At 42.7% G+C, this 13,865-nt stretch overlaps 1 protein-coding gene across 3 annotated transcripts in view; it reads right to left on the bottom strand.

The window, feature by feature from the left end:
• Window positions 1–1,302: 1,302 nt before the first annotated feature.
• Window positions 1,303–13,865, bottom strand: part of LOC111604600 (glutamate receptor ionotropic, NMDA 2B) — a 30,180-nt gene continuing 17,617 nt past the window's right edge. For 2 of the 3 annotated variants that reach the window (XM_023322714.2, XM_023322722.2), the window contains exons 3-11: window positions 7,751–8,522; window positions 7,536–7,686; window positions 6,688–7,281; window positions 6,174–6,463; window positions 5,944–6,096; window positions 5,725–5,876; window positions 4,905–5,412; window positions 4,743–4,847; window positions 1,303–1,839 (exon numbers count right to left, since the gene is read on the bottom strand). In XM_023322714.2, coding sequence (XP_023178482.2) covers window positions 1,797–1,839; window positions 4,743–4,847; window positions 4,905–5,412; window positions 5,725–5,876; window positions 5,944–6,096; window positions 6,174–6,463; window positions 6,688–7,281; window positions 7,536–7,686; window positions 7,751–8,522 — 2,768 coding nt within the window. In that variant the 3' untranslated portion in view covers window positions 1,303–1,796. The remainder of the gene's footprint in view (window positions 1,840–4,742; window positions 4,848–4,904; window positions 5,413–5,724; window positions 5,877–5,943; window positions 6,097–6,173; window positions 6,464–6,687; window positions 7,282–7,535; window positions 7,687–7,750; window positions 8,523–13,865) is intronic. The other variant, XM_023322730.2, reaches the window with a different exon arrangement.

Here is a 13,865-nt window from a genome sequence, read left to right as displayed (position 1 = left end):
TTATATATAAATATGTTGAGTGTGTATATGTTTAGCAATACAATCCGTTTCAATTTCAATTTCAATTCAATCTAATTCAATTCAATTCAATTACAATTTGAAGTCGAAACTCAAATTCAATTTCAGTTCAAATTAATTTTGTTGATATTTTAGCTGCAAGATTTCTATTTTCAAATTCAGTTTCAATTGAACGTGAATTTCAATTTCGATTCAATTCCAGTTACAATAAAACTTCGATTTTTACTTTAAATTTCAATTTCAGGTTCAATTTCAATTTCTTTTTCAATGTTAATTGAATTGAACTTTTTCTGTTCCAATTTCAATGTCAGGTTCAATTTAAATTTCTATTTCTGTTTCAGTTTTAATTTCAATTCAATTTTACTTAAATTTCAACTTCAAGTTTTAATTTCTACTTTCAATTTCAGTTTCAATTACAATTTCAATTCAGTTTTAGTCGTAATTAAATATCTATTTCAATTTTGACTTTATTTTCAATTTTATATTATATTCAATTTCAATTTGAATTTGAGTTTCATCTTCAATATTGAGTCCAATTTCAATTTCTATTTCAATTTCAATTGGAATTGAACTTTAATTTCAATTTCCCTTTCAACTTAATTTTATATTCAATTTCAATTTGAATTAAAATTTCAACTTCAATATCAGTTTCAATTACATTTTCAATTTCAATTTCAATTACAATTTCAATTTGCCTTTGAGCTTTGTGCTTTGGTTTTTGGCACTAGAATATTTCGCAATTCGATTTCCAGCTCGCCTTTCCATATATATATATATATATATATATATATATATATATATATATATATATATATATATATATAATATATATAATAAATACTTAAAAATAAAAAAAAATTCTTTGTTAACATTCACAGTTCAATCGAGCAAAAAAAACCAATTTGGTTTTGGTTTTTGTTGTTTAACATTTAAAACTTATTTGTTAAAATGTTTCGGCTCATTTAGATTTTTTTCTGTTTCTGTTGTGTGTTTTATTTTTTTCTTATTTGGTTTTGTGTGAGGCGCTTTGGGCTTTATTTATTTTTAAATCTGTTTTTTGTTTTTGTATTTTTTTTAACTTTTAAAAAGCTTTCAGTTTACATTTATTTGAAACATTTTGATTAAATATACATCTATATATATGTTGTGTATATATATACATACATATACATATATATATGTATATATATATATTTATGAAAATTTTTTTGTTGAGAGTTTGTTTTTTATTTTTAAATTTTTTAGATTTCAGTTTTTAGTTTTTACTGTGTAAATTTAGCTTTGGTTTGGCTGCTATTTCTGCTTCTTCTTCTTTTTTGGCTTTCATTGATGTGGATTGAGCTGAACTGCTTATATCATAAATTTACGTTTTGGTTTATTTTTTACGTTAGATATAAAAAAAATTAGTTTTTTTTTTCAATTACAAGAATTTCGTTTGACTGCGATTGACGATGATTGATGAGCCAATTTTCTTGAGTAGTCATTGGCCAGACTTAAGCGTTGCCTAGACTTGATATTCTATTACTTAGCCATTACAAATGAGTTGCCCTTTGGCTATGATTGATGTGGATTGATGGGGATTGAGCTGAACTGCTTATCTCATAGATTTGTCTTTGGTTTATTCCTTTTGTATTTTAAATGACTTGTGCTTCTTCATGCGGCTGTTGTCCGTTTCGGTTGTGCTTGATGTGGATTGATGGGGATTGAGCTGAACTTATTAACTGTAGTATTTGGATCGAAGTGGGCAGAGCTGACAATATTGATGCTGGGCAAACGCTTCAGAGCACCGTCTCCATTTCAGCTATTTCCGTTTTGTAAGACCTTTCCATCACGTTGGTTTCGCCATTGATTGATGTTGATTGACAGCAGTTGCAGCAGTTAGAAACAAGAAAATCACACTCCAAAAAGTTAGCATATTTTGTAGAGCTTATGCAAATTTTTATATACATCAATCATGCGAGTGCTACTTGGGATTTGTTTAGTATAAAGTTAGTATATATGTATTTAGTATATATAGTTTATGTATAGTATCTGTATAGTAATAACAAATTGAAAATGTGCTTCATTGTGGACAGGCAAGTGCATAAATCGATGGGCATTCCTCATTGCAGGGGTCCATCACATGGTCATGCGAGAACTTATCTATTGCAAGTACACAGAGAGTGAGTGAGACAGCGAGACAGAGTGAAAGAGAGCGAGAGAGCAATAGAGAGAGAGAGAGAGAGAGAGAGAGAGCGAAAGAAAGGGAGTCAGGGCCAGAGTTCCATTGAGCAGCATCAATCAATCAGTAACGAGTGTGGAGCAGCACCCAAGGGCTTGCAAGTAAATAAATGAATGCCAAAAAGTAGTTGAAGGCAAGAGTGCTCGACTAGCAGATACATAAGCTTTTCAAATTGCACCATCTATATTTGATAAAGCATTTTAATTTAATGTATAATATTCAATTTTATTCGCGTTACCTCTTCAGGTGAATGACAAACTTGACCTGCTCAATGACTGCAAGGTGCTTTAAGATTATAATAGAATGAGTAGCTCGTTCTGTGATGTATGTAGGGCATCCGTGGGTCCCTTTGTAGCATACAGGGTATTTCTAAGTCTGGCACTGGCCTTTTGCTATATTGATTGAAATTGTATTCATACTCAGTTGAGTGGGCAACAACAGGTCTCCAGATCCCAGAATATCAACAACATACAAGAGATATTCTTAGCTTTTATCTGACCCTTTCGTGCTTTCGCATTGAGAGTGAAAAGTTTTGAGCACGTGGCATGAATATCAATAAATACATATTCATATCCATATGCATATGTGTTAACGTACCCCTATATGTGTGTGTATATGTGTATGCAAATGCGCTCATATTTCCTTTTTTGTTGTGTTTTTTTTTGCGGCAAAGTTTTTGGCGGTTTTTGTTCAAGCGCTTAATTTGCACAATTTGCTGAAAAGTTTTAGCCCCAGCCACGTCCATCATCAAACAAATAAAAAACATGCTGAGCAAGGTAGAAGGGTTGCCCGGCTAGTTGATACCCTAACGAGGCCTTCAAGTGGTATGGCATTCGTGTCCGTAGCAAGCGCCGAAGAGCCTACAGGAGGCAAAAGCACTCAAAATCGTAAATAAATGCAATCGTTGCCTCTAGTTTTGAACGTATTCAAAGTTGATAGATCGATATTTATCGATATCAAGCAAACATAATGAGTTAGCGCAAAAAATATAAGCAAATTATTATGTGAAAGGCATTCCAGATTATAAGTTATAAATTTCAAGTCTCAGCTCTTAAAGCTCTCGAATTCGATTCATAGACATTAGCTAAATTCGACTCAGCGCTCATTAGCCTAATTATATATAGCTTACGGCTTCTTCTTTACTCTCAACCAATATGCCCACGAGGTATTCGAGTTGGTTGGCATACGAAAGGGCTTGCCGCTGTGGGGCTAATCTGATGCGTGAGCAGAAAATGTAAACATTATGCATCAGCATATTTTAGCGAAATGACCCGCCCCCGCCCCCCGCCCGCCAGACCACGGATATAATCTAAACACATGTTCATATGCAAATTAGTTGCTCAACTTTCCATTTCAAGATTTTATCCGGCTGAGGGCTTCAACAATTTGAGCGCTAAATGCTGTTCATTGTTTAAGCCAAAAACCAGAAAAACAAACCAAAAAGCATTCGCCATAATAAGGGAGGAAGGTCGGACAAATTGCCCGATTAGCTTGAATAATATCCAAGATGTATTTATCTGGCTGAGTTCTTTATAAACAGCTCCGTTTCTCGCTTTAGGTAGAGCATAAATGGCGATTCCATTTACTTAATTACTTCGACCTTTTTTGGGGCTTCTCTTTAGATGGACTACAACTGATGTTATTTGTGGGCGTGACTAATCGGAAATGCTGGAGCTTACACAGTTCTAGGGCTACATAAGCTATATATACTACAGCCTTGAAACAAAAGTCGGCAATACTTTGAGCTAGCCCATTGCTAAGCTCGATTGATGAGAGACATGCAATCCACATCGATTCAATCAAGGAACTTCCTAGTGTCACCTTTCTCCCGCAGTGTGGCTAACTATAAATTTCCCCATTGTCTAATCTTGTGAGCATATCAAATGTTGTTTGAAACCTGCATAAAGCGGGGCTTCTGAATTTCTGGTGAATGTTCCCGTCACACTGAAACTTTTGTCTCAACTAAACGGATTTGCATGGCTGATGAATTTTTGTGGCTCTAACATAGCTGCATAGCTTTTTCCATAGAACAAAAACTGAACTTTTTCGATTGGATTTGCTAAACGCGTCGGTTTTAGTCACTGACCTGGCTGTGTGGAGCGTAGGGCGTGGTGGGAGCTGTAAATGATATGCAAATGTGTGTGAACCTAAGCTGCGACTCCTCTGACAACTGGAACTGGAACTGTCGGATATGCTTCAGCTGGGACCAGGGGGCTGGCTAACTAGCCAGCTGCTCCGGAAGCAGTCGATAAGTTAATTTAATAAAGTAATTTCCATATATTTTTATTGGAAGCGGGAACGATAAGGAAGACAGCAACAACGAGAACAGTGAACGCTGTTATTCTAATCAATTGCTTAATTGAATTGCTGACTTAACAGACTAAGGACACACTCTCCCTCTCCCTCCCTCCCCCCCTCTCTCTCTCTCCCGCACACGTACAGACAACATTGAAGGACAAAGGGTTAGCAGCATGCGGGAGTTTCACTGTAATAAAAAACTTACCACCTGTATAGATCTTGTGCGCTGGCAGCCAAGCTGAGGTTTCCTAGCAAAGGGGGACGTTCCTTCAGATGATGATGATTGAGCAGATCCGACGATGAGGCGAGCCTAAAAGGGGTTCAAGTGTTAGCTAGAGCAGAGCCAGTGGCCAGTGGGTGAGCTCACCTTAATTGTGGCGCTTTGATGCCGTGCTTGTCCATGACCTTCTCCAGCTGACGGACTCGTAGGCGAGACATATCCAACTCGTGCTTCACCTTCCACAGATGCGTATCGCAGATGGGATCGTTGCAGCGATGCTTTTTCAATATTTCCGTTGCCTCATAAACGGCACCGCGAAAAGTCAGCGACTTGCCCATGGATAGCGAGATGAGGGCACAGCAATGACCGCCATCCTTTTTGGCCAAACGTTTGCGTATGTACTTGAAATAGACGTGCTCGAGCAGTAGCAGCAAGGCGGCCAGCAGTATGCCAGCCATCAGAAGCAAAAAGGCGGACAAGAACTGCTCGAGTGCCAGCGGATCGGAGGATTTGTGCTCCTGTTTGCCCGGCCGACAGGTGCCTGTCATCCAGTAGCGACGCAAACGTTCCAAGTCGCCATTGGCTCGGAATTCCAGCAGCCGTTTATTGAACATTTGCACGTACTTGGAATTGCGGCTAAAGGCCAAACCATAGCCTGCCGAGAGATAGGGGGAGATAGTGTGAGATAGGCATTTGCAAGGATTATAAGCAGGGAAACCAAGAAATATGAAGAGCAACGAGCTCATGGAAGGAAAGGAAAGAGAAATTAAAAGGAAATAAAGGAAACCAAGGAAGGATTACAAGATAGGAAATCGGTGGAAGAAATCAAGCAAAGAACACAAAGAAGGGCAATCATGAAGGATAACAAGGAAGGACAATTAGAAAGGAAGAATGGCAAGCAAGGATTATAACTACCAACCAAGGAGAAGCATGTAATACCAGGAAAATAAAAGTGAGTGATGCTTACCTGTCATTGCGTACCAGCTACCCACAGTCATCAGGCGACAATCCTCATCCTGGGCAACCAAATAATCCAGCACAGTGCCATCGTAGATAAACGAGTCCAGATTGCCATTCAGTACGGCGGCAACGCCATCGGCCACGCTTGTCTTATTGTATCTGTTATGCGAATCGGAATTGAGATCAGAGCTAAAGTCATCAAAAGATCCTAAAAGACGTTACTCACTGCTTCATGTAGTAGTGCATGTCCTTAAAGTACTTGTGTATGGTGGAGTCCGTGTGGCTGTAGGGTATCGTGCCGAACTTGAACGAGGGCTTGTGCGAATACGGATGCACCAAGCGGCTATCGTTGAGTCCACTAAACTCATGGAACTCCTCTCTGCAAGCAGGTGTGAGAGAAACCGATTGAGAATGCACTGGACTGGACTAGACTAGAGTAGAGAAAAGTCAACCAACCTGGTTATCATGAAGGCCGCCAGGTTGGCAGTGTAGATGGCAAGGAAGACAACAGCAAACAGAGCCCAGACATTGGTCATAAAGCGCGAGGTGAAGCCGCGCGGTGAATCCACATGAACAGCGGCTTGAAAGAGCACCGCCCAGACAAGCCAATACGTGCGAAACAGCGAGAAGCGATACGGCGTGACGTTCGTGTTTTGTAGATAAAGCTTCATATCATAGCCACTGGGCGATAGCCACTCGAACAGGAAAATCATAAATGTGGCTGCTTGAATGGCGACGATACCCACCTGATGTGTTCAATTAGGGACGGGAAGTCGGAAATGGGAAGTGGGAGTTGGCGGATGGGAGATGGGAGAAGCGGGTACGTCCGAAGCCAAGGCGTAGCAGGATAGAGTGGGAGCGCGCAAGTGTGTGTGAAAGAGAGAGAGAGAGAGAGAGAGAGAGAGCGTATAAAGTAGTTTTGAGTGAGGACTTACCGGAGCATAGAGTCAGACTATTTTTTGTGACTTACCAGCATCCAAGAGGCCGTATCGAAAGGCTCCAGAAAGGCCGTAGGCGATATGATGCCCGTTCGTTTGGCCACAACAATGGCAATGCCCGTTTCCATGAAGGGCTCACTGAAATCGACAACCGCTTCGCGCTCGGTGTTGATCATGAGAGATGTGAGTACCATGTCCGTCTTGCGATTAACCAAGTCGGCAATTAAACCATTCCATTTACCATTCTCAAGTGTACCCCATTTACCATCTTCAACCCGTACCAGCTCGTAGGTGAAGCCCAATTCTTCGGCAAACTTTTCGAGTAGATCAATGCAAAAGCCGCTGCAGCATTGATAGAAGGACTCGTTGCGGTGTGCTTGACCCACATCAATATCGGCGGCCATTTCATGATCGGCCGCCACACGGCACAGCACACCGCGGTCCATCAAACATTTGCCGCTTACTGGATCGGCGGGTGACAGATTGATATAGGGTGCCTCCTCGAGGAATGTGATCTTTAAATGGAATTTCTCGGGCACACCTTGCGGCGGAGCGTGCGAGTTACCTGGCCAAGCAATATCGCGTATATCAAGCTTCTGTGTCTCCCACGACTTCCACACTCCGATCTGTGTGTTAATGTCAGCGAGCGAGCGAGCGAGTGAGTGAGTGTGTGAGTGATATACCCAACCCCCACCCCAAAGAAAATCGATTGCAATTATATAAAAGCGTTCCGTGTGTGTGGGGAGAATAGGATTGTGGATGGATGTGATTTGTACAGTGAGTGCGTGAGAGAGAGAAAGGTAATTTGGAAAGTCAAGTCATTCAAATGTGAGATTCATTAAGCTGAAGGTGAGGCTCATGCAGAACGCGTGGCACTTACCTCCTCCCAGACGAGGTTCTTATTGTTGGCGCTGGGTCGCAGATTCATGATCTTGAGCTCGGCCGACTTGAGGTCGCCATCGGCAGTGAACTCAATGTTTGGCTTGTTCAGATCACCCTCGATGGACACATTACGCAAATACTTGAAAAAGCTGAGCAAGAACATTAACCACCCGAGAGTTTAGCCAAGACGTGGCGACTAGCCACGATACTCACATTTCGCCATTGTCCCAGCGTCCGCGACCCTCGTCCTCGCAGGACAGCGACTGCGTGGTCAGGCGTCGGTCACGATTCGCTGGATCTGTTAGGTACGCCTCGACGCCATAGCTATAAATCTTGATCGCATTTGATATCTCGTTCATCAACGCTGCACTGCTCGTGTCGAAGTGTACGCCCAGCATGCCAACTGGAAACTGTGAGTGCGCATCTTTCTTCTCAATCACTGACTGACTAACGACCCACACGTAATTCTCGCCGGTCAGCTTCATCTCCTCGGCGGCACGTAGTATAGTAATTGCCTCCGTCTGTGTGGCATAGAGCAACATGACACGCGCCTCGCTATTCACCAGCTCCATCAGATCGCTTGTCCGTGTCACCACAATCGAGTTGAGTATTGTGAACTTGAAGTGCTCCTGCATTTCGGCCACACGTTCGCGCACCGCCTGCACGAAGTCATCGTGACCAGCGATCTGCGAGGTGACTACTGAGAACTGATGCCATTTGTAACGCTCCAATATGCTCAACATGGCTGCACTTTGGTGCTCAATGCTCGGCGCCAGCTGCAGCTGCAGCGTCGACTGCGAGGCGCGACGTTCCAGGCCCGAATTGTCCGCATTCCAGGAGATAACTGGTATGCCCAGATATCCGGCCAGCTGCAGAAAGTACTGTGCCGAGGCGGTGCTGTGACCGAACTGTTCGTTGTTCATCATATACAGAATGGCAGAGACATTGACGCGCAGAAATTCCTTGCACAATGTGCTCAAAATGGCTGCAAAGATCAAGAGATTAAGCATAAGTAAGGTGAGCAGAAAGGTCTGTGGGATCGATCATTGAAGCAATCTAAAGCAATGGAAGAGGTCTCTCCCGCCCAACATAGTTCTGGCTTATGAACTGTCGACTCGCATTCCACTAGCCATGCTCTAGCCATGTTTCAGAGAATGGGACAAATAAATGCTTTAGCATACGTTAATTAGAGAAAGAGATGGAAAGTGAGAGAGGGAGCTAGACAGAGAGAGAGGCCTGCCTCCTGTAGCCTTATACTATGAACTACGTGGCCGTCGATAATGTGTAGAAGGCTCTTACTGGAACGCCCCTCAGGGCAGGCTTCTCATTTTGTGCGTGTCCTGTTTACAGATATGTACGCCAATTAATTACAGATTAGCCAGCGCCTGAACGCTGCTTACGTGCCTAGCTTTATTAGGTTATCAAGTGTCGCTCGAGGTGGGGAGTCAGAGGTGTGGTGGTGTGCTGGTGTGGTGGTGTGGTGGTGTGGCGGTCTGTGGCTGAGGTGTTCAGAGCCGCTCAATTGGTGGTAAGCCCCGAGGCCCAGTGCGATGCGAGGTGGTAATTGCTGTTGGTGGAGGCTGGTGGCTGCTTCAAGTATTGCAGACCTGTTCGAAATGCTTTTCACATTTTTATCCGGCCTAATTATGAGACATGTGAGCAACGGTCGCAGCTGGTGTTGCCATAGAGCCGGCCGAGCTCGCTAATTGACACATTTAAAGGTACCTAAAAAGCTTCCAAACAATTTCGAAATTGGCTTTAAATTAAATCATTTTGCACCTCAAACAAATTGACTGAATGATTGATGGCTTAGGCTTAAGCACTTGAGCAGGCTCGGGTCGACTAGGCGACCAGGCCGTATTCTTCATATTCCACACACTAGAGCAGGCAACTCGTATACCCCATTTCAATGCTTCTCACAGAGTATCGAAAGGTCTCTTCCTATCTCATCGGCACTTGCAAAGTTTGTCAGCTTTTGATTGTGCAAACGAAAACTTGGAACCGAAGCTTAAGCTAATTGTTTGCCTGGCCACTGAGCTACTCTCTCTTGGGCGGGACAGCATTAAAAATGATTAACATTATTAATTCGAACTTGATACTAACTCGCTTCCAATTTTGGTGCGAACAGCCAAGCAATGAGTTGGAATGAAACGATATTTTTCATTATTTCATGAGGGGCAGAGCCATTGTAATTAATTCATATGTATTCCCCAAAGGCCAAGGGAAAGGGATGTTTACCCCATCAACAGCAACAGCAACAGCCACGGCTTCAATAATATCGATTTGAAAAGGCTTCGAGTTATAGCTCATTTTGCAATAATGAAAAGCAGACGTGAGAGGCGGTGGTTGCGGGGTGAGGGTTCAGTTGGCATTGGCAAAGGATGTCAAGGAATTCGCAGGATGCGTTGCTTAGTTTGTAAAACAATGACCAGCGATAATTTAGAAAGTTTTGCGCATGGAAGCCACGAAAAAAAGCTCCAGGCGACAGGCGACAGGCGAATGTGAATGACATGTCAAAGTTGAAACTTGAAAGTTGAGTGAGCCGACACTTGAACAAACATAACTTGGGCAAAAATGACAGAGCCAGCGGGAGACGGAGGGAGAGAGAGGGTGAGATAGAGAGCCAGTGAGAGAGCATGAGTGTGTGTCGAAAGTTTTGCCCAACGTAAGTCTAAGAGAAATGCGTTGGGCAGTCTCTAAGCAGAGGAGGAGTCTATAGAGAGCGGAATCGTTGGGGTCTGTGAAGGGTCTGCTTAGAAATCTAGAGAGACGGGAGATAGCAGGAAGAGAGGGGTAGGCAGAAGTGCAGACTGTTGGGGCTTGCGTTCTCATCTGTGAAAGAGGGAAGTGAGAAGTAAGATGGGAGGGTAAGAGCAGGAAGAGACCAGGCGTCCGTTGACGTCTGTGGAGGAGTCTATAGAAGGGGCCAAGTGGGAAGTGTGTGGTGGGATCTGTACTGGCATTTGTGAAGGAGTCTGTGAGGAAGGAGAACGCAAAGCTAGAGGCGGAAGGTCTGATGAGGCGGCGGTGTCTGTGGTGGGATCTGTTGCGTTGTCAATGGAGGGGTCTGTGCAGCAGGGTAGCGAGCTACCTCTCAATGCTAAAATCTGGAAATCTCATCAAAAAGTTTAATTAACTTTTTCATCACTTTATTTCTGCTATTTGCATTTGAACGCCGAAAAGGAGGTGCTGCTAATTTTATCAACAGTTTTTCCCCCACATGCATTCAATTACCAGCCCGCAGATAGATCGATAGATGCCTGACTGACTAGCTGGATGGCTGAATGGCTGGATGGCTGGATGGCTGGATGGCCGGCTGCCTGTATGGATAGCTAGATAGATAGGCTCACATACACACCATCATTCAGTTTGATGGATGAATAGAACCTGAACCAGATGGAGAGCTGGAGAGAATGAGAGCCTGGACAACTCTCTGATTAAGTCGACAATAGAAAACCGTTTAATAAAATTATGCCTGGCAGCCACCACAGGGACTTAAAGGCTTAAAGGCTTATGAGAAGGGCGCTCACAATACGTCAAATTTCTAGTCATATTCTCGCCACGCCACTACGCTAGGCAACCCTTGGCCAATGAAATTTACAGTTGGCGAAATTTAATTTCGTGTTGAATGAATTTTGATTGAATTACCAGTCGCAAAATGGTTTGATTTTTGACATCATACGCCCACCACTGCTCCATCCACGCGCCCAGCCACTCTCAATGCACACAAGTCACTCGCGCCTGGCTGTCCATTAAAAACTTTAATTGTATGTATTAAACATTTTTAATTGCTTTTGAAATGGTTGTTGGCGCTCCTGTCTCTCGGTTTCCTTTTTCCTATTTCCTTTTCCTTTTTATTCATATATATATATATAAATATATATATATATATATATATATATATATATATATATATATATATATATATATATATGTATATATACCCTGTATGCATTGCCAACGAGGTCAAAGGGGTGTAATCAAATTGTGAACAAGTTTGTTCAACACACTCTCTATCTGTCTCTATCTCTCTCTCTCTCTGTCTCTATCTCTCTCTCTCTCGCTCTCTCTCTCTCTCCCTTTCTCTCTCTGTCTCTCTCTCTATCTCTTTGTCTGCTCTGTCTGTCTTACAGTCGGTTTGGCCTTGTAAGAGCTTAGAACTGAACTGAGATAGGCGAATGCTAATTTATGCAAAGTTCGCTTCACATATCATAAGTTTCTCATATCGGCAGACCACTTTCAGGCGACCATAACTAGTGGGTGAACTAAATTTTAATAAATATATATACTTTTATATATTTATACTCTTTGTGGGAGCACGAGATCCAGCTTTCGACCATCCGTCCTACTTAACATACATATATTTGGTATACCCCTAGCAAAGGAGATTTCAGGGTATTTGGATCCAGAGCCGAGAAATTCCGACTTTCCGTCCATCTCTCTGCCCGTCGGCTTATTCGCTCGCTTGAACGTCTGTAGAGCGAAGAACTATAGTCTTTACTTCAACTTGGATACCCTGTTGCAGCGTTGTTCTCTTTGGACTTCTCTTACTTTATACATGGTATGTGCTGGTCACTCACTCCCTACAGCTTCACACACTACACTTTGTTGTTGCTGCCTCTGCTGGTGCTTTATGTTTCCCGTTTCCCGTTTCCCGTTACTCGTTTTCCAGTTTACGTTTTACGTTTCCATTTTATGCTTCTGTTGAGGCATATGAATGAAAAAAAACTATAGCCTAGTTATTGGGGCAGCAGAAAAATGTTCTTTTACAACTTTTTCATAATGCGGCATGAAAAATGAACTCGGAGAGAAACAGCAAAGCAATTAAGTTTACAACTTGGCCGATTATGCCTCGCCAAATGCTTGTTGTTTGTTGTCAATTTGAATGAACTTAGGCAGCAAGACTCAAAGTCCAAGTCTGTGATTCAATTAAAATAAGCCCAAGCATTGCATAATATTTGTTTTAGAATACCCAACTTTGAGATAGCCATGTCGACTAATTTCAATGAATCTCAACTTGCTTCGTAGCTGTAGGAAAAATAGTTTGTTTTACGCGATGTGCAGCGACTGCAGCTGAAAAGCCCCAGGCGTTAATAGGTCTAGCCGCCCAGTAGCTAACTGTGATTCACTTCTCGTTTTGAAAACTATGTTGACAATTTCTAGTTTGACAGTAGGCCTAGCCCCTAGGCAGATTTCCATGTATCACTAAATTCAAAAACTGTTCGAAAAGCGTTCCGCTTATAAGTAAAGGTATTGAAATTGGAATTGCAACTGAAAAGCTCTCTTACTCTTATCACACACACGCACAGTCACGCACAGCCACACACACCCATACACACCCATAAGCGAAGGTCTTACGCAACGTCGTCTTTGACAGCGTTGGCATCGGCAATAATTCATTCAGTGGTTCCACTGTAGCCACAATTCGCGACATGCTGCCGCAGCTACTCGAGCTGCTGTTGCTGCTGTTGCCGCCTGACACTCTTTTTCCCTTCTTTAGCTGTCACGGCGACAATAAGTAGGTAGCCAGAATCGCATAGGACGCACAGCAACATGGTAGTCAAAGTAGCTGAGAACTGCTTTGGTGTTCTCAAAAGGCAGCAGTCGAGAGGGCGACAGGGACAGAGGGGCGTCAGGGCGTCGACTCATTTATGTACGCATAATAATGCGTAAATTGAATTTTGACACCGTGCTGCTACAATTTTTGGCTAACAGCCAGCCAGCCAGGCAAGCTCCACCTCCAGCTGGCGCCCACCATCGCAGGCAGGCTGGCTGGCTGGCAGGCATTCGGGTAGTGTTGCCGCGTCAAGCAGTGGCAGTCATCCAGTTACTCGCGCTTGGCAGCCACCAAAAGCTGCGAGGCACACGGCAAGCGCAAGTTGAGCAAAGTTTTTTGTCTTAAATTTTAAACCTGAAAAACAATTTCCAAATTGGTTCGCAATTTGAGAAAAGGTTTTGCTTTTCATAAAGAAATTCAGCTGAAATATACGTGCCTGACTGCCTGTTTTATAGTTCTATGAAATGGAAGCGATTTATCGGTAATCGAATCAGCGTCTTAACGCGCTAGTCAAACACGCTAAATACGTGTAAAGATAGGGAAAGAGAGATAGATAGATAAGGGAACAGACAGAGGGCGAAATAAATAGATAGATAGATAGAGACAGAGAGAGAGACAACGTGAGAGAGGAAGAGATAGACATACATAGAGATAATTAAACATAAATGAGCTCAGCAAGAGATAGAGAAAGAGAGAGCAGGAGAGGGACATAACTGGAGTGAGAGAAGTGAAATGTGATTTGCAAGTTTTTTATTTATTCTACGCTTTTGA

Source organism: Drosophila hydei, unplaced genomic scaffold (assembly GCF_003285905.1).
Source record: "Drosophila hydei strain 15085-1641.00,03,60 unplaced genomic scaffold, DhydRS2 tig00000358-arrow-arrow-pilon, whole genome shotgun sequence".
Classification (NCBI taxonomy): domain Eukaryota; kingdom Metazoa; phylum Arthropoda; class Insecta; order Diptera; family Drosophilidae; genus Drosophila; species Drosophila hydei.
Note: the sequence above shows the minus strand (reverse complement) of the source record. Positions and strands in the feature narration are given on the sequence as shown.